This window comes from Aedes aegypti, chromosome 2 (genome assembly GCF_002204515.2).
Source record: "Aedes aegypti strain LVP_AGWG chromosome 2, AaegL5.0 Primary Assembly, whole genome shotgun sequence".
Classification (NCBI taxonomy): domain Eukaryota; kingdom Metazoa; phylum Arthropoda; class Insecta; order Diptera; family Culicidae; genus Aedes; species Aedes aegypti.
Genome location: NC_035108.1, coordinates 238675244 through 238695683, shown reverse-complemented (window position 1 = coordinate 238695683; position 20440 = coordinate 238675244). Strand labels below are relative to the sequence as shown.

The following is a 20440-nucleotide window of genomic DNA, read 5'->3' as shown; positions in this document are numbered from 1 at the left end:
CCGAATCGCATAAGGTCCGTCATTTCGTAGAATACATAAAAAGGCTTCATATGATTTAAATTTGAAAAAAAAAATTCTGTTGTGTTTTAAAAGTTTAGCTTGATATATGTTATAAACCAACCATATGATATCAACCAAAATCAAAAGGATGCAGCTATGAATCCACAAGCGTCCGTAGTGAATCTTAAGGTACTCGTTAGGAATCCACAGGAACCAGCTTAGAATGCTCAGGAGGATTTAGTCTGGGATCCCGATAGAAATTGGCATATACTCAAAAGCTTACTGGAATTGTTAGGATATCGCTTAGAGTTTTAAGATTCCGCTGTGATATTGCTGAAAATAGTCACGTGTTTCAAAGGAATTCTCAAAAGTCTATTGGGCCAGCTAGGCAAATGTTAGCTATTTCAAGGTTTTGCTAGGAACCTATTCAGAATCCTTGGGGTTTTGCAAGAAATACTCAAAATCCACAGTATCCCGCTATAAAATCATAGGACGCCCTAAAAACTACGAAGAGTTTGCTGGGTTCTGCCAGAATTTACAAAGCATCCACTATAAACAACTATACCTCCTCAGGATCCCACAAAAATCCCTAATGACTGCTTAGAATCCACAGATCCTTCTCAGTATTCTCAAGAATCCATTGAAAATTATCAGAAGCCCACTAGAAAGGCCTAGGATCCTGTAAAAATTCTCGCAGTATATCGTATCGTGAGTTCCATTTCTATAGAATGTTGCATCATCTTCAAAAAAAAAATCGAACGTCATACAGAATCTCAACTAAAGAGGGTACCAAGTTCTAAATAATTAACGCGAAAAGATCTACATAGATATATACCCATGTTACAGCTAAACCATAAAGTAATGTTTGCACATAAGCTCGCATTTGTTGTGGTGGTGCTATAAAACAGCGTATTTTATCGCAAAAATATAAATTTGAAATCCTCACTTACGGGCTTCTGTTCTGGCCCATACGATTTCGCTTGTTTTATCACATAAAATTTGCAATGTTTATTGATTCTGTTCTTTTTTTGACGCACTTTAAGTGGCATAAAGCACTCAGAGAGTAGCTACTGTCTTTTTTGGTCCTGTGTCAGTGCTTGTGCTTTGTTCAAACGGATTGTTGCAAATCTGAAAGAATGATTTATCTTACGTGTATGAATTTCCGACAGACTCAAGTGGGCTGGTTACACAGTATGAATGCCTGAGAGATATGTTGGAATTCTAGTTGAAATACTTTTAGAGATCAATAACTTCATGAAATATTGCAAACACAAGACCATCCCGCAGTAAATAATAGCATACGGGATCCCTAGTTATTGATAGGATTTCAGGATATATCGACTGAGATGGAGGCCTGGAATGCGATCAACGTGAAGCTGACCTGCTTTTCAAATGATTTAATCAAAAAACACGATGATTTTTACAAAAATTTACTAATTTTGATGGAATTAAAAAATGTTGCCAAAAACGGATCCATTTTGTTGCCAAAATCGGGGGGTGCCAAAAACGGAGCATGCCAAAAACGGAATCCCACTGTATTGTGTTGCGGATATATCAGAATCCTAACTACATAGACATGGCGTCTTGGGCAAAGTTGAGCTACTCAACAAGTTTACCGTAGACTCCATCCTTCTTAGTGGTCAGGATCCTGAGGTATCCGCAAAACAAAAGTTTCAAACTCACTAGCGCCAACTGGTGGCAAAATTTTGAATCTCATGGCTCTTATAATGATAGTCCTTGAGCTACTGAACAACTTTGCCGAAGACGCCATCTTTCTAAGTGGTCAGGATCCTGAGATATCCGCCAAACAATAGTTGCATGCACACTTGTACTGCCTGGTGGCGTATTTTCACATAAGCAGTGTTGCCAGCTACGAAAAAAATGTTGTACCCTTCATGAAAAACTGGATTACAGTTGAAGAGTATTGCTATGTTGCTAAGCATTATATTTTTCTGTTCCGCTCAAGTTTGATGGTTTTGATCTTTACTTTATTCTTCTTAAGCAGTGTTGCCAGCCACATGAACATTTGTGATTCGGCCGACTGTATGGCCCGCAACACTTTCTTCAACTTTGGAGAACATTCGGTATCGTTATCTTTAATTTTTTTTGATATTTGCATATCACACCCCCATAAAATTGGCTCTTTTGATAACAATCGAGCAGTATTGCAATCTTTTACCAAAATATGAAAACTTGAACGGCCATTTTGGAAAGTTCTCAACCCATGCTTCAACTTTGCCGAATATGTCGAATCAGTATTTCCGCATCTAGACGTTGCATTTTTCAAAAACATAATTAAAACCCTGATTTTTTTACGACCGATTTTTTTTACGACCCCTCGATAACGGTCGTAAAAAGAGGTTCGGGTGTATATATATTAATGCGGTACACTGAAATAAATTGAACAGGTTATTCTATCAGAAATTTCATATAAGCTATAGTTTCTGCGCTACACGTACATTTCAAAAACACTCCTATACTCATCACTCGTTAAGCTATTAGAATACAACAAGGGTCAAATAAACATTGAAGATGCTGGGTTCATATATGTATCATATGCTGCAAGCATTTACCTGGTATATGCTTCGCATTTAAATTTTCCAAACAGACTGCCTCGTTAAATGTTATATGCTGGTATGCGCTGTAAAAAATATTATCGAAATGTCAGTAGGAAAAATGGAGCGTTTGTACGTGAAGTTGTGTTATACATTCTTGACTTCTTTTAAAAGGTGATTCAATCATTAAAATGCTAAAACACAAGGAATTTTGAGACAATTAATATTTAGAAATCTATTTTCTAGATTCGTACCTTTTTCTAAACTGGTACAAACGACATAGAACATCAAATCCAGCAGAAGTATTTTCAAAGGTAAATATTTTTTCAGTAATATAGACGGAATTCTAAGAAAACACATTTTATTCCTCCACGATAGATTCGAGATTTTTCTTCCGGTCGGCAAAGCCAATTGAACATCACGCTGGATTCCTTGGAAGAGATTTACCATATCAGCGAAAGTGTCTCCCATGTCAAGCTATGGTAAAACATCTTCTTCTCCTTGGCATTGCGTCCTCACTAGGACAGAACCTGCTTCTCAGCTTAGTGTTCTAATGAGTACATTCATAGTTAATAACTGAGAGCATATCGTGTGGCAGGAACGATGATACTCTATGCCCCAGGGACGTCAAGGAAATTTCCATTACGAAGAGATCCTGGACTGACCGGGAATCGCATTGCTTTGCTTTGTAGCCGCGGACTCTAACCACTCGGCTAAGGAAGGCCCCATGGCAAAACATGCTTTTTATTATATAATTATATATGAATATTGGAATAAAAATAATAAAACTTGAATATGTAGTAAAAACACCTTATTATTAATATTTGAAACATACATTCGAATTATTTGTTACATTAATAAAACAAATTGCATTTGCATATAATCAATCCGCCGGGCTTCATTTGAATATATTGCGGTTTCATATAAAACCTGTACACACCTTTCTTCTGCAGATATTAAATGATTGGCATATAATACTATCATGCTCCTTCCAGCACCTCATCATATGCGTTGCATATAACTTGAAGTTACCTCTTCCACCCTCAAGTTAATACTATATGAAAATCAAATAGTGCAAAAATATATGCGTAACATATAGTGTTTACTATAAGAGTTAGCTCAGTGTATATGTCTAGGTTAGAATAGGTTAAGTTAAGTGAAAGCGTGTTTTGCTCAAATAAGTAGATGAAATTAATTCACCTGTAAAGATGTTGGACTGCTAAGGCCAAATTAAATGTTTACAAAAGCCTAATTTAGTTTTACCAAATTAGGATGAAAGTGTTGCCTAACACAGAACACCCAGATATGAGACATGAATGTTTGAAATGATACTAATAAAAAAAGTAAAATCAATAATATTTCTACGTTAACTGTTTTTATTCTCGAGGCAAAATAAATATGAATAAACTTTGATGGTTGGTGCAAAGTAGCTTTAAACGTCGGTTCGAACATATACAATTGCAAGCGTCTTGGGACGATGGTTGATTTTGCGGCGAGACATCGTTTCGTAACGGCATCGTTTTCGCTTTATCATAGTGTCGTGTGGTCGCGGCTATAGAAGGGTTAATGTCTTGAATTGCCATTGGTTTAACGTATTGATCATCGAATCGAATATGCTCCAGTTATCTTGCCAATTGAAATTTTGAATTGAATGTTATCAGCGAATGTAGATATCAAGAATCGTTTCCAATTGATGATCACCCTGACCTTATCTTGGCCATTGAGCTCATTTGGCGAGTTTTGAAGAAGCGAATGAACCTATTGTCGTCTTTTCCTGGCTGAAAGCTGGTTGTGTTTGGTGATCTGTGAACAACATCGTTTTAATTGTTTTTGCCAACAGCTATGTAAAGAAATCGTTTCTTACATTCACTTAATTTTCTGTGCACTCTTGTTGACAGTAGTAATTCTTCGTTTCAGACAATTAAAACAACATCATGCAGCGGTGGTGGTTTCTTGACGAGAAGAACGGATCGGCCAGCAGCTTAACTTCGTCGCCAGGGACGTCAACGAAAAAAACGAAACCATCCAAGCCTGTTGGTGACCGACGCCACAAGTTTCGAGTGCTGGTCACCTATGAACTGCTGAAGGATGAAACCATAGCCGTTACAGGAAACTGCGAAGCCTTGGGCAACTGGGAGCCGGAACATTGTGTTCAAATGCAGCTGGAAGATGGTATGTACTAGACGTTTGGACTATATGAAAACAGGGCGAAACAAAGCAAATAACATAAAACATCAAGAATGAAGTTTTGCTGATAATCGAAAACTTTATACCGCTTTTGTGTGTTATACCTCAGATGTCGGAACTCATTCTAACGAACGTGAGACATCGTGTGAAAACAATTGTATGGCAGTCACGTATTATCTCAAATCGTATTGCTGCATTGCATGGTTTCAAGAGACTTTTGATAAACTAAATAACAATACGTAGTTTTGTTGTTCATCATGGATTTTTATCTAAATGTTAATGAACCACTACACAATTCTAACAAGTACAAATCAAAAAGGTGCAAATAGGAAGATATTAATGATCAAAAGATAATACTTTGAAACAAACAAGACTAGAATCAAGTTTTGAAATTGCGGTACAGATCATTGCATTATTAATCTTATCAATGATAATCTTATCATTATCAAACATTAGAAACATTATCAATCGCAAAGATAATTGTGTAAAACAGTTTACACACTTCTGACCATTTTAAGGCGATAATTGTCTTCTATGTATATAATTGCTGGACTCTCGGTGTGTCTGAAATTGTTTTTACAAAAAAATGACCATAAATTCTACACCTACCATTCAGCAGATATGGTATTCTAGCATCCTAGGTATACGCAAAATTAAAAATATTTTATCGAAGCTTGAATTTGAAGCACAATTTGAAGACTTAGGGTAATTTTCAAAAGATTTTGAGTAAATGCATAACAAATTGCTTATAGTATGCTTTAACATATCGATTCAAGATGGATATCAACTAAAGTGTACAAATTAACTTTGTTTAAACTTATTATTTGTCAGTGTGGAATATGAGCGGCTACTGGTGCACTGATGGTACATCAATTTGGAACAATTAACATTACATATAAGAATTTTGAATGAGTTTTTAATTTACTTTGATATTTTACTTATTTTTCACGTATGAATCTTACCCTAGATTCAACGAGAATCCTGCTAGAGATTCTGTAAACAATGAATTATAAATCATGTACAGTTTTCGGAAGAATGTTGCTCAAATACTGCATAAATCGTTTCTAACATTCGTGGGCATTCACCAGAGTTTTGTGACAATTTAGCCTATGAATCAATAAAACTGAGGTTGTTTATTTTTACCTGTTCGCATCAACTTCAGATTTAGCTTAATAAAATAACAGTTTTATCAATCAAATAGCTTAAGCACATATCTATGGTTGCCACTCCATGAATGATCGGGTGTTAATGTACAAATAATCAACTAGAAGATCGGCTGGGAGTGGCCATAATCTTTTTCAATCTACTTCGGTGTATACCGTTCAGTCTCAATAGAGTACATGCTTTGTTCATATTTACGATTGATCGTCAGAATTAAAATCATACAGTTAGTGACAAAAGTTAGTAATCAAATGCTGTTTTTTCATACAAAATGCCAAAGTTTGGGGATCTGTATCTCAGTTTCTGGATTGGCTGACATTTGAATGATGAACTACAAATGACCTGTAGTAATTTATGTAGTAAAGAGTTGTTGAAAAACTGAAGAAGTAACCAAGATATTTTTCTTAATTTAATTAAAAAAGGTAAGCTTTTGGAAAAGTTGTTCACTTTCACAATCTACGCAAACTTGCAGAATACACAAACCACATACAACTTGCCGGTTTTTCATTAAATTAAAACTTCTCGATTACTTTTTTTTTGATAGAGTGATCAGATGTGTTTTGCTCCAAATCGGGACAAATTTTCACATTTTCGATCATGTTCGCACATATTGTTCTACAGTAGAAAATATGTCGTAAAGTGCAAAGATAAAAAACAAAGGTTCCTAGCAGATTGTAATTTGTTAGAAATTCCAACATTTCTTTTATGAAGCCACGAACTTACAGTTTGCCGTACAGTTTAGGTCCATACAAGTGAGCTAAATATCTCATTATCATGTTTTTTTTATATCTGTAATCAGCAGAAAAACGTCCACAGTATCCACTCCTTATGGTTTATTTTTGAAAATAAAAATGAATTGATAGCTGCAAAATAGCCATGAGTAATAACTTCTCAAGAAATGAATGACATTTTCATGTTTTGAGTTAAATGTGGGACGTTTAGTGGGACAAATTTCAGCGCGGGACAAATGTTCAAAGTGCACGACTGTTCCGCGAAAAGCAGTACGTCGTGCCACTTTAGTCTTTGAACAACCCTCTGAAACTTATTGGGAGCTGAGCGAAATGTAATGAATTTACTACAGATAAAACTTCAAGTTATTTGTAGCTCATCATCCAAATTTCAGCCAATCCTGGAGAAGAAGCTGAGATACAAATTCTCAAAAATTTGGCATTTTGTATGGGAAAACAGCATTTTTTCAACCTTTGTCCAGACAAGTAAATCTGTCTATATCTGCAAAGGATAAACATCAAAAGTTCTCGCTCAACACCGTCCCGACAGTTGGAGACTTATCATTACCTTTACAATTCCTGGATTCAAGAGAAGCTCAGCAACTAATTCCTATTTTACGGGGTCTAGCGATCGCTTTTTTAAAAAACAACGTCCAGGATTGTTTATTGGTTTGAACAATATACACTTAATTGCTCCTGTTCAATCGAGGATAAATGAGTCTGGCGAATTGATTGCTGTTCGATCAAAATTAGGTTGGGCGTTCTACGAATAGACATCCTCATTACTTTCAGATCATCATGATCGTAGATCATAAATTAGTGATGTATAAGGTTGAAAGTAAAATCGGGCCCTTACAAAAAGGTACCGATGTTACGAGGTGGAGTCTTTTAAATCACTAGGATGCTACAGTATCTGCATCAGTCTATAACGAAGGAGAAATCAACTATAGGTAGTGAAATGTGCGTAATTCCCTGTCAAATAGGTGATGGAAGTAGAGACATTACTAAATAAAGCGAAAAGTACTGAGAGAAATCTATTAATCACAAATACCTACTGTGTGAGGGCCACCCTAGCCCCAAGCTGCATTTATACCGTTGGACGAAGATAAACAGATGAGGTGCAACGCAATCATTGAACTGTTGATCTGTTGGTCAGCTAGGATGTTGTGGTCATGGCTATTGTATTGCGACAAGGCTGAGCAGACGGCAGACCGACACGATTCGCAGCGTAGACTACGTGGGATCTCTCATTTCACATCGTCGATGGGAGATGGAAACAAATTGAGCGAATTCGCCCGAACCGAACGAGGGTTCAATCTCTCCACAACTGTTCGGGATGCTGGACTCTAGTTATAAGGTAGATTGTACGGAGAAGGTCAGTTTAGTACCATTAGCAAGGTCGAAGACGGTCGAGAGCAATCGGGCTTTTAATCTGTTAGTTTTTAAGATTACCGTGTTAGATTCATAAGCAATAAATGTAGTGTTCGAAGTTAGTGTTTCCCTCAAAAAATGGACTTTTGTGTTGCCAAAGGAAGACCCGCATGAATTGTCGCCAGTTGTAGAACCGTCGGTTGGAACACCGTCGGTTGGTGTACCGAAGCGCCTTGGAGCAGGAGCGAAGTACCCATCGGTTCAGGTATCCTACATTTTGGTCCTTCGAGCCGGATACCTGAGGACCGTGCCAAGCTCGACTGACTGACCTAAGGACCGACTGGCGCCTTTTGTGTCCGTAATCAGCCTACCACGCTACTTACAACAAACGAACAAATTTGGCCGCCACCGCCATAGTTAGACGAGACAATCAGCGAGCTACTATTGTAATCAGCCATTGTGAATATCGTCTTAAAGGATTTATTGTGGACATTTCGCGCGAATTTGGATGTCGCCATTTGGAATTCTGGTTTATGTTTCGACTGCGTTGGACACCGTTTGGGACTGGACACTGAATGCAGAATGGAATCCTGTACCTCCAGGTAAATAAACATTTAGTGTATGTCCTACCGAAGCATAAATTACGAGATTCTAACACCTCTCTTCGACCTTTGAACATCTTAACCGTTTGGAACTAATGAGAACCTTTGGCCGACCGTGGAAGATGTTATGAGACGCTATACCAAGGAAGGATTGCTTACATTCCGCTTACGCACAATTTGGACTTCGATTGATACTTTGCTAGCCAGAACCCTGGTTGTGAGCGTGATTGAATCGTTTGCTGCTGGACATCATAACTACCATTACCGATGGATGCTTTACCGACTGTGACCATTTGATTGACGAGTTCGTTTCAAGGAAGATCCGCGACGAAGAGGGAGCACCACAATCTTTCCGTCCAGGTTAGTGAACATAGAACTCTGTATATGTCTGCCGAAGCATGGGCACAGATAATATACATCCTAAATGAAATATATCCTCTTCGATTATTTGCGGATGCATTCCCTATATCGCTGCTGAGGCGATTGTCATTGAACGTTGGAAATTTCGAATTCGCCGGGTTTGAACCGCTGCTTGTTTCTCATGGTGAGTTGAGCAGTATATGCCCGGCCGAAGCCGAAATCGTTTGATATTACATTTGGTTCCCCTCCTCTTCCCTCACTTCTCGTTGGTTTACTGCTGGAGTTTCGATGTCGCTGGCGCCACAATTGGAGTTGATACTTGTGTTGATAAACTGCGCATTAGTTGATTGGATTATTGCAGCATCGTTGGTTTGCCAGGTGAGCTGCCACGGTATATGTCTAGCCGAAGCTAGACATCCAATCCATACTACATACTAGTTTCGTTTCCTCCTCAACAATTTCTGTAACGCCACTGAGAATTCATCTACCCACGTGAAGTGACTGACGGTTGGATTTAAATTGTTGCTGTTCACCTTTAAATCATCCTAGCCGAACTGTTCGGTGCGAAGGTCAGTTTATGAAGCACAGTGTGTGTCCGCCGAAGCGAGGCACCCTTCAGAATACTACAGCGATATTTCTTATTCAATTGCACGTCATCCGTTACGAGTTGCCATCATGCCCACCAAGAAGCTGTGTACTGTGGAATCAACCATGAAGCTCCTTACCACCAAGTTGAACGAGATTGAGTTGGCTTTCAACGATATCTGGCGTTTTACTGAGAAGATTCAGGAAACAACTACCGTTACCCAAATCCTTCTACGTTTGGAAAAAATCGATGAGCTGTGGGAGAAACATGGAGCAACACTCGTTGAGCTCAAATCACAAGACGATTTCTACGATGAAGATGATCAAGTTGAGCAGAAAAAGCAGGATTTTAGTGATAGATATTATTTAGCTAAATCTATATTGACTGATAAGGCTAGGGAGAGGCAGGAGCATACTTCGTTGAACCAAACCATTCGAGGGAACGATCAACCTTCGACAACCTCAGTCGATCATGTCCGTCTTCCACAGATAAAACTTCAAACATTCAGTGGCGAGATCGATGAATGGTTGAGTTTCAGAGATTTGTTCACTTCTCTCATTCACTGGAAGACTGATCTTCCAGATGTGGAAAAACTGCATTACCTCAAGGGTTGCTTACAAGGTGAACCAAGAACTCTCATTGATTCATTGCCGATTACCACTGCTAATTATCAAGTGGCATGGGATTTGCTATTGAAAAGATATAATAATAGCAAGCAGTTGAAAAAACGCCAAGTACAATCACTAATCAAACTTCCGACTCTATCAAAGGAGTCAGCTAACGAGCTGCACTCATTGGTTGAGGGTTTCGAAAAAATTGTGCATACCTTGGATCAAATAGTCCAGCCGGTTGATTATAAGGATCTCCTTTTGGTCAATTTTCTGACGTCTCGCCTTGATCCATCTACACGACGAGGTTGGGAAGAGTTCTCTTCCACCAAGGAACAAGATACTGTCAAGGAACTCCTAGAATTTCTCCAAAGACGAGTTCGCATCTTGGAATCCTTACCGAATAGAGCAGCAGAGGTACCCAAACAATCTCAACCTCAACTCCCTCCAAGGAAGAAGCAACCAACAAGAACAAGTTACAACATGGCTCAGGTATCAGGTGTACGATGTGTAGCTTGCGCGGGAAACCATCAACTATTCCAATGTAGCACATTTATGCAAATGGCGGTAGCGAACAGGGATTCGTTACTGAAGTCGAATTCTTTGTGTAGGAACTGTTTTCGACAAGGACATCTAGCAAGGGATTGTCGGTCAAGGTATTCATGTCGGCATTGCAAGGGTCGACACCACACGCTCGTCTGTTTTAAATCGGAAGGAAATCAGAATATTAATTTGTCTACCAAGGTCAGCACAGTTCCCAAGGAATCTTCGGAAGCTTCATCCTCTTCCTCTGCACAACCAGCTACTATTTCTGTACCTCCACAAGTAGCAAACATGGCAGCTACGAACAACGGTAGTTTGTGGGCGGGCGCGACCCAGCAAGGGTCTTCTAAGGTTTTGCTAGCTACAGCAGTTATCGTCGTTCAGGATGACGATGGCAACCGCATTCCAGCTCGTGCACTCTTGGATTCTGGTTCAGAATGCAATTTCATATCGGAGCGACTCAGTCAACGATTGAAGGTCACACGTCGCAGGGTGGATATTTCGGTCCTAGGTATTGGTCAGGCAGCCACCAAGGTGAAACAAAGGATATCAACTGAAATTCGTTCTCGCGTTTCGGATTTCTCACGAAGAATGAGCTTTCTAGTGTTACCGAGAGTCACTGTAAATATTCCAACCACTAGTTTGAACTCCATCAGTTGGACACTGCCAGAAGGAATCGAGCTTGCTGATCCATCGTTCTGGGTTTCTTCGGGAGTAGACCTTGTCCTCGGAATTGAAGCGTTCTTCGATTTCTTCGCTTCAGGTCGAAAGATAGCCTTAGGTGTGGACCTTCCCTCACTTCAAGATTCAGTTTTTGGATGGGTAGTCACTGGAGGTTTCGTTGATAATGACCATAGCCTGCAAATCAAATGTAATGTGGCAACCATGGATCAATTGGAGGACGCACTTTCACGGTTTTGGGCAATCGAGGACATAGAATCGGCTAACAATTATTCACCAGTAGAGAACCGCTGTGAAGCAGCGTTTGCGAGTACAGTGCAGCGTGGAACGGATGGTCGTTATACTGTTTCTCTACCAAGGGACGAGAACGTCATATTTCGGTTGGGCGAATCAATGGAGATCGCATTCCGACGTTTTTTGAGTACCGAGCGTCGTTTGTCTAATGACGCACACCTACGGGAACAGTACGTTGCATTTATGGAGGAGTACGAGCAGTTAGGTCACATGCGAAAGGTCGAACGCGATCAGGAGAAGGACAAACGCTGTTATCTTCCACATCATCCGGTGGTAAAGGAGGCTAGCACCACCACCAAGGTACGCGTAGTGTTCGACGCATCATGCAAAACGTCCAGTGGTGTTTCGTTGAACGACGGGTTGCTGGCGGGACCGGTAATCCAAAGGGACCTACGCTCTATCATACTTCGTTGCTGTACAAAACAGATATTGCTAGTTAGTGACGTGGAAAAAATGTTCCGCCAGATCTTTGTACGTTCTGCAGATCGACCGCTTCAATCAATTTTGTGGCGCACATCACCGACAGAGGAAATAGGTGTATATGAACTCAATACCATTACGTATGGCACAAAACCAGCTCCGTTCCTTGCTACTCGCACACTCAACCAATTGGCGATGGATGAAGGAGAGCGATACCCGTTGGCAGTCCAGGCAATCACAGAAGAAACGTATATGGATGACGTAATCACGGGTTGTGATAGCGTCGAGGAGGCTAAGGAACTGCAGATTCAGTTAAACGGAATAATGAGTAGCGGTGGTTTCCAGCTCAGAAAATGGGCATCTAACTGTGCAGAGGCTCTGCATGGTATACCCGAATGTAATCTTGCTCTTCGTCCTTCAGAAGGCATAAGGATGGACCCGGATTCTTCTGTGAAAACGTTAGGATTGATTTGGTTGCCGAACACTGATGTTTTTCGCTTCCAGTTCGAATTTTCCTATGGTACTCAAGAGGTTTTCACCAAACGGCAGGTTCTCTCCGTCATCGCTACACTGTTTGATCCCCTGGGATTTATCGGTGCCACTATTACAGCTGCGAAGCTCTTCATGCAGCTTTTATGGACGTGTGAGGATGAAAATGGTAAACGGTTAGATTGGGATCAGTCATTGCCTTCAACGGTGGGCGAGTCTTGGCGGAATTTCCACATGCAGTTACCAGCACTCAATGATATCAGGGTCGATCGTTGTGTAATTCTTCCACAAGCTATACAAGTAGAGATCCATTGCTTTTCGGATGCATCACAGAAGGCATACGGTGGATGCCTTTACATTCGAAGCCAGGACAAGTATGGAAACGTTAAGGTGCAGCTTCTATACTCAAAATCGAAGGTTGCCCCATTGAAAACTCAATCAATTCCTCGGTTGGAGCTATGTGGAGCGTTGATAGCTGCACAAATATATGAAAAGGTTAGGAGCGCTACCAATCTCCCGGTGCGCACAACGTTTTGGGTGGACTCTACATGTGCGCTTCAATGGATTCAGGCATCTCCGTCTAATTGGACGGTTTTCGTTGCAAATAGAGTTGCGAAAATCCAAGCAATCACGGATGGTTGCGAATGGAGGCACGTGTCGGGAGCAGATAATCCTGCAGACATGATTTCAAGAGGAATTGGACCGAAGGAAATACTGCACAACAACTTCTGGTGGCATGGCCCAAGCTGGCTAGCTCAGGATAGGAGTCATTGGCCAGATTCGTCGAATTGTACGTCTGAAGATTATGGCGAAGAAGAAAGAAGGTGTACAGTAGCGACTTGTACAACATCTGCAATTGAGGAATTCAACGAATGGTTTGTTTCTAAATCCAGCACCTATACCGTGCTGATACGCCGCACAGCGATATGGCTACGTATTATGCAACTACTTCGAACACCAAAGGAAAAACGTTGGACTGGATTTCTCACTTTAGGAGAGTTACGTCAAGCAGAATTCACCATTATCAAAAGAGTGCAAAGGGAGGCCTTTCCGGACGAATTAGAGGCCGTCAAGAACAATGAATCGGTTGCTAAAAAATCTCCATTGCGTTGGTATAGTCCATTCCTTTGCAAGGACGGAATATTGAGAGTAGGTGGACGTTTGAACCACTCGATGGAATCTTCCGATATGAAACATCCAATGATTTTGCCTGCACGTCACCGTTGTACTAGAATGATATTCGAGCAATACCATCTTCGTCTGTTACATGCTGGTCCACAGTTATTACTTGGAACAATTCGCCAACGATACTGGCCACTAGGTGGGAGAAACGTTGCCAGACAGGTCGTTCAACAGTGTTTGAAGTGCTTCAGATCAAGGCCCAAATTGATACAACAGTTCATGGGAGAACTGCCAGCTTCAAGGGTCACAATCTCACGTCCATTTTCCAAAACTGGAGTTGATTTCTTTGGCCCAGTGTTCATTCGTCCAGGTCCACGTCGCACTGCCGTAAAGGCATATGGAGCCATTTTTGTATGTATGTGTACTAAGGCTGTGCACATTGAAGTCGTCTCCGATTTGTCCACAGACAGATTCATGCAGGCTCTTCGGCGATTTATCGCACGTCGAGGAAGGTGCACTGATTTGTACTCAGACAATGGTACGAATTTTGTTGGTGCAAGAAATCAACTACAAGAGCTTTTTAGCTTATTGAAGGATGGAGATCATCGACAACAGGTAGCAGATTTTTGTTCAGCAGAAGGGATAATTTGGCACTTCAATCCACCAAGTGCCCCTCATTTCGGAGGTTTGTGGGAGGCTGCAGTGCGATCCGCCAAACATCATATCCTACGGGTCATTGGCATCAATCCAGTTTCTTTAGAAGACATGCAAACGTTATTGGTCCAAATAGAAGGATGTCTGAACTCAAGACCTTTGACTCAAATGTCTGACGATCCTGAGGATCTACAGCCTCTAACGCCAGCGCATTTTTTAGTAGGATCTTCCTTGCAGTCATTCCCTGAAGAAGATCTACTTTCCATACCCACAAATCGTCTGAAACACTGGCAAGTTGTCCAACAGCAGTTACAGCATTTTTGGAACAGATGGAGGAAGGAATACCTTTGTCAACTGCAAGGCAGAGCAAAACGCTGGAGCCCACCAGTCGAAGTTCAAACTGGTAAACTAGTCATCATTCATGATAATAATCTACCACCAATGCGTTGGCGTATGGGGCGGATAATCCAGGTGTATCCGGGCAGCGATGGCGTAGTCCGAGTCGTCACCATTAAAACAGCGTCTGGTGAACTGAAACGACCTGTTGAGAAGATATCCTTGTTGCCTGTTCCAGATGAAAAAGAAGATTAACTTAAACCCTTCCCTTGTCCCATCCTAGTCGAAGAGGAATTTCTTTTAATTTCAGAAACGGATATTTCTGGGTGGGTGAGAATGTGTGAGGGCCACCCTAGCCCCAAGCTGCATTTATACCGTTGGACGAAGATAAACAGATGAGGTGCAACGCAATCATTGAACTGTTGATCTGTTGGTCAGCTAGGATGTTGTGGTCATGGCTATTGTATTGCGACAAGGCTGAGCAGACGGCAGACCGACACGATTCGCAGCGTAGACTACGTGGGATCTCTCATTTCACATCGTCGATGGGAGATGGAAACAAATTGAGCGAATTCGCCCGAACCGAACGAGGATTCAATCTCTCCACAACTGTTCGGGATGCTGGACTCTAGTTATAAGGTAGATTGTACGGAGAAGGTCAGTTTAGTACCATTAGCAAGGTCGAAGACGGTCGAGAGCAATCGGGCTTTTAATCTGTTAGTTTTTAAGATTACCGTGTTAGATTCATAAGCAATAAATGTAGTGTTCGAAGTTAGTGTTTCCCTCAAAAAATGGACTTTTGTGTTGCCAAAGGAAGACCCGCATGAATTGTCGCCAGTTGTAGAACCGTCGGTTGGAACACCGTCGGTTGGTGTACCGAAGCGCCTTGGAGCAGGAGCGAAGTACCCATCGGTTCAGGTATCCTACACCTACCTTACCTTGATGGCTACAGCGTAGCGTCACGCCATTGCCGGACGTATTGTAGAGCTCCATCTTCCTCGGTCTTGGGCGAAACTTCTCCAGTTACCCTGATCGTTTAGGGTCGCCAGGTCCTCTTCCACTGCGTACAGCGTGGTCTTCCCCGAAGCCGCGACCTCTACCTGGTTCCCTGCTGAATATTATTTTCGCAATTCGTTCTTCCTACATTCGCACTAAGTGACCAGCCCACTGAAGTCTGCCGTATTTTACACGCTTGATAATATTCGCATCTTTGTACACTTGATAACACTCGAAAACATCGAAGCTTTCCAGTCTGCCTCTTTCAACGTCCACGCTTCGTGCCCGTAGAAAGCCACGGGAAGAATCAATGTTTTATACAGAGCGAATTTTGTTTTCGTTTGCAAGCTGTGGGACCTAAGCTGGTCACGTAGTCCGTAAAAGGCCCTATTCGCCTCAACACATCTTTTCACTTCGCGGGAAACGTCGTTGTCACATGTCACAAGCAGTGTTGCTCAGACTCATTTCCCCGAAAATAACATTTTCCGAACTACGAAGCCACGAACTACTACAACCATGCTCTATCCTCCTAAGATAGAAAAGCAGATGGTCGAGCTTGAGTACTGCACACCAAATCGATCAATTTTGATCCCAGAGAGCCACAATTCAAGTTTCGGTGAAATGAAATGAGTGAGTGAGTGAGTGCGAATCATTTCACCGAAACTTGAATTGCGGCCCACCGAGATCGTAACTGTCGGATCCCATGTGCAACACTCAAGCCCAACCACCTCCCCCTCCATCTCAGGAATACAACACACAGTTTTAACAGTTCATGGCTTCACAATTCGAATTTCGGGAAAATGAGTCTGATCAACACTGGTCACAAGTGTTACAAGGTAAACAAATTCTTCAACAACTTCAAGCACATCCCCATCAAACACTACCTCAGCATCTACACCACCATGCCTGACTCTATCTCTACCTGCAACTATGTACTTCGTTTTGGTAGAATTAATGGTCAGGCCTATCCTCGCTGTCTCCCTCTTCAGAGGCACGAAGGCCTTTTCCACTGACCTGCGATCGATTCCAATTAGGTCTATAACGTCCGCAAAGCCAAGGAGCATGTCCGACCTTGTGATAATAGGTGCATTTCTCTGCACGACAGATGTCCTAATAGCACCTCGAGTGCAATGTTGAACAGTAAATTCGAAATTCCTTGCTTTAGCCCGTTCAGCGTCACGAACGAGGTTGACACCTCGTCTGCGATCGGAACTCTTGATTTCGAACCATCTAGCGTAGCACGTATCAGCCTAATTAGTTTCGCGGGAAAACCATGTTCAGACATTATCTGTCACAGCTCATTTTTTTTCACTGAGTCGTATGCCGCCTTGAACTCGTATGCCGCCTTGAACTCAAAACCAGCTTGGTACTTGCCGACGAAGGACTCCTGTTGTTTTAGGGACGAATGACCTTCGGGTTAAAGTCCCTCTCAAACAATAACAACAACAACAACTCCTGTTGTTATTTTTTATTGATATTTTCTCTTAGGCTGGCCAAAACCGGTGCTTTTACCCTATGCTGAATTCAGCAGGATTATTCCTCTGTAATTAGCACACTCCAGCCGGTGGCCAATAATTCGTTTTCCCATACCTTCAGAAGTACTCGGTGGATCGACTGATAAAGCTGCTCACTTCCGTGCGTGAGAAGCTCGACCGAGATCTCGTCCTTCCCAGCAGCCTTACAGTTCTTCAGCTCGCTTACTTACTTTACTTTTGCTGGCTCTACGTCCTTCAAGACATGACCTGCGCCACAATGTTACGCCAACTAACTCGGTCCATGGCTGATAACCTCCAATTCCTCGATCGCCCCACACTTCCAAGATCCTGCTCCACTTGGTCAAACCACCTAGCTCGTTGCGCTCCCCTTCGTCTTGTACCGGCCGGATTTGAGTTAAACACCATTTTTGCGGGATTGTTGTCTGGCATTCTCACAACGTGTCCCGCCCATCGTAGCCTTCCATCTTTGGCGACTTTCGTGATACTGGGTTCACCGTAGAGTTGCGCAAGCTCGTATAGAAGAATGAACTCGTCCATACGCCGTTCTCACATACTCCGCCGAAGATCGTCCTAAGCACACGTCGTTCAAAAACTCCTAGCGCTTGCAGGTCCTCTTCGAGCATTGTCCACGTCTCATGCCCGTAGAGGACTACCGGTCTTATTAGCGTCTTGTACATGGTACACTTAGTACGGAAGTGAAGTTTACCAGACCGCAAGGTCTTGTGGAGTCCATAGTAAGCACGACTTACGGCGATGATACGTCTTCGAATTTCTCTGCTGCAGTTGTTATCCGACGTTATCAATGATCCGAGGTTGACGAATTCGTCCACCACCTCGAACTCATCCCCGTCGATCGTCACGCGTCTGCCTATGCGAGCTCTATCGCGCTCGGTTCCTTCAGCCAGCAGATATTTCGTCTTCGACGTATTTACCTTCAATCCAACCTGATCTGCTTCACGTTTCAGCCTGGTACCTGGAATGTTCTTCCGACAATGTCCACGTCGTCAGCGAAACAAATGAATTGGCTGGATTTATTGAAGATCGTGCCCCGCATGTTGAAGCCCGCCCGTTTCATAACACCTTCTAGCGCAATATTGAAGGAGGCAGGAAAGACCATCGCCTTGTCGAAGTCCTTTGCGTGTTTCAAACAGGTCCGATAAAGCACCCGATATCTTCACACAGCACTGTACACTATCCATCGTTGCTTTGATCAGTCTAGTCAGTTTCCCGGGAAAACAAATCAGCTCGCTGATAGCCTTTTTAACCTCTTCTATTGTCGGTGGGTCCACAGCTTGATGGTCATCATGTCATCATGTTCCTTGCTACATTTCCATTTTCACCGTTCAACAATTGCTGAAAGTGCTCCTTCCTCCTCGCAACCACCGCCGTTTTATCGGTCAGCAAATTCCCTTCTCGATCATTGCACATGGCGGGCACTGGTACGGTATTGTGCCGCGCACCAATGCATAGAATCTCCGCATATCATTCCGGTTCATGTTTTCTTGTGCTTCGGAGCTACCACACTTTCTTCGTGCTGTCTTTTCTTTCTGCGGTGGATTCGCTTTTCTTCTGCTCTCGCTGCCCTGTACCGCTCTCTGTTCTGTCGGGTACCGGCCACAAGCATACGGCTTCTGGCGATATTCTTCATGTCTGTCACTCTCTGGCACTCCACCGAACCAGTCGTTTAGCAGCGTTCTGTCTGTGCTGGAACTCGTGACGCTGGATAACCGCGCCCGAATTTTAGCCACAACGAGATAATGATCCGAGTCGATATTAGGGCCTCGGAAAGTCCTGACATATATGACATCTGAGAAATGTAGCCCATCAACTAGCACGTGGTCTATTTGGGAGCAGGCATCGCCAAGTGTGTTTGCGGATATTCTTTCGTGCGAAGTAGATACTGCTGATTGCCATCCCTCTAGCAGCAACAAAGGTTACTAGCCGCAGGCCGTTATCATTGGTAACAGAATGGAGGCTTTCCGTTCCAATGACGGGTCGGAAGAAATCTTCTTTCCCAATCTGCGCATTTGCGTCGCCGATGACTATCTTGGCATCTTGATTTGTGTACTCTCCGTAGGCCTTATCCAGGCTCTCATAGAACCAAATCATCCTTCATGTCATCGGGCTTATCGTTCGTTGGCGCATATATGCTGATCAGGCTGTATTTGAAGAACTTGCTTTTTATTCTCAACACACAGGTTCGGTCGCTTACAGGTTTCCACCGAATAATTCGCTTCATCTGCTTCCCAATCACTATGAAGCCAACTCCACGTTCTGCTCTGTCGCCACCGCTGTAGTAGATGTGGTACTTGAATGAAGTGCTAGCGATGGGGTCCACCGCTCGGAATTCACGTTCTCCGGTTCTCGGCCAGCGTATTTCCTGGATAGCTGCCACGTTCACGCCGACATTCCGCAGTTCACGAGCCAGGAGCCCAACACGCGCGGGTTCATTCAAAGTTCTCATGTTCCAAGATCCAACTTTCCAATCGTTGTCCTTTATTCGTTGTCGGGTCTGTTGCCGTAAAATCAATCCGTTTGCTCTACTTTTGCCTTTCTTGGTTGGTGAAGAGTCTTCGATAGGCCACCTAACCAGGGTTGCGCTACCTACATCGTGCTACAGGGGCTGTCTCCTTGGTACTGATACGATACAGCATTGTACGTTTGTTCTTTACATAATGACCACGGTCATAGCCATCACAAACATCCACCTTTATCAGGGCTTTGGACCTGTAGCTCTGGTTCTTAATAGTTTCAAATTCGGAATTTCGGGCATACTACTATGGTGAGCCGTCATACGCTAGCGGTGTAACTCACAAATCACAAATAGTGAGCCTAATTATAAGTATTATTAGCAGTGAGTATCAAACTATATACTAAAATTATAAGTTAAAGTTTGACCATTGTAATAGATATACGATCTCGCATTCGTAACTAGAGTAAAATTGGAATCGGAAAGTCGCAGGAAGCAAACTAAATCTTGTAAGTTAAGTGATGAATTTATAATGAATTATAATCAAATAAAATTATTTACAGTTTGAGCCGATCTACGAAGGCTGCTCCAAAAACTTAGTTTATCTTCATAACAAGTAGGGTAGGTGTACCAGTTATGGACAAGTGGTTCCCTAGTTCGTCATACGTGATAACTTTAATGTCTTCAAATTTGGAAAATTTTTGTTTGTTGTAGTAGTTAGATTTAAGATATATCTTGATGTTAAAATATTCGAAAAGATTTAAAATGTGAAAGTTATCAA

The 20440-nt window shown here is 42.2% G+C and overlaps 1 protein-coding gene and 1 long non-coding RNA gene across 6 annotated transcripts in view; one reads left to right on the top strand and one right to left on the bottom strand.

Annotated features, from left to right (window-relative positions):
• LOC5564200 (glycerophosphocholine phosphodiesterase GPCPD1) overlaps nt 1-20440 on the top strand; it is a 119507-nt gene that overhangs the window by 18524 nt on the left and 80543 nt on the right. For 4 of the 5 annotated variants that reach the window (XR_002500433.1, XM_021844539.1, XM_021844540.1 and 1 more), the window contains one exon: nt 4473-4727. Coding sequence is in view for 4 of the 5 variants with exons in the window: in XM_021844539.1 (XP_021700231.1) it covers nt 4490-4727 (238 nt within the window). In the remaining variant the exon portion in view is untranslated. Of the gene's footprint in view, nt 1-4292; nt 4400-4472; nt 4728-20440 lie in introns of those variants that run through there. The other variant, XM_021844541.1, reaches the window with a different exon arrangement.
• Nucleotides 3914-4511, bottom strand: LOC110676485. Its single transcript, XR_002500436.1, has 2 exons — nt 4420-4511; nt 3914-4358 (listed from the first exon to the last, which is right to left on the bottom strand). It is a non-coding gene; the product is annotated as an uncharacterized LOC110676485 (long non-coding RNA).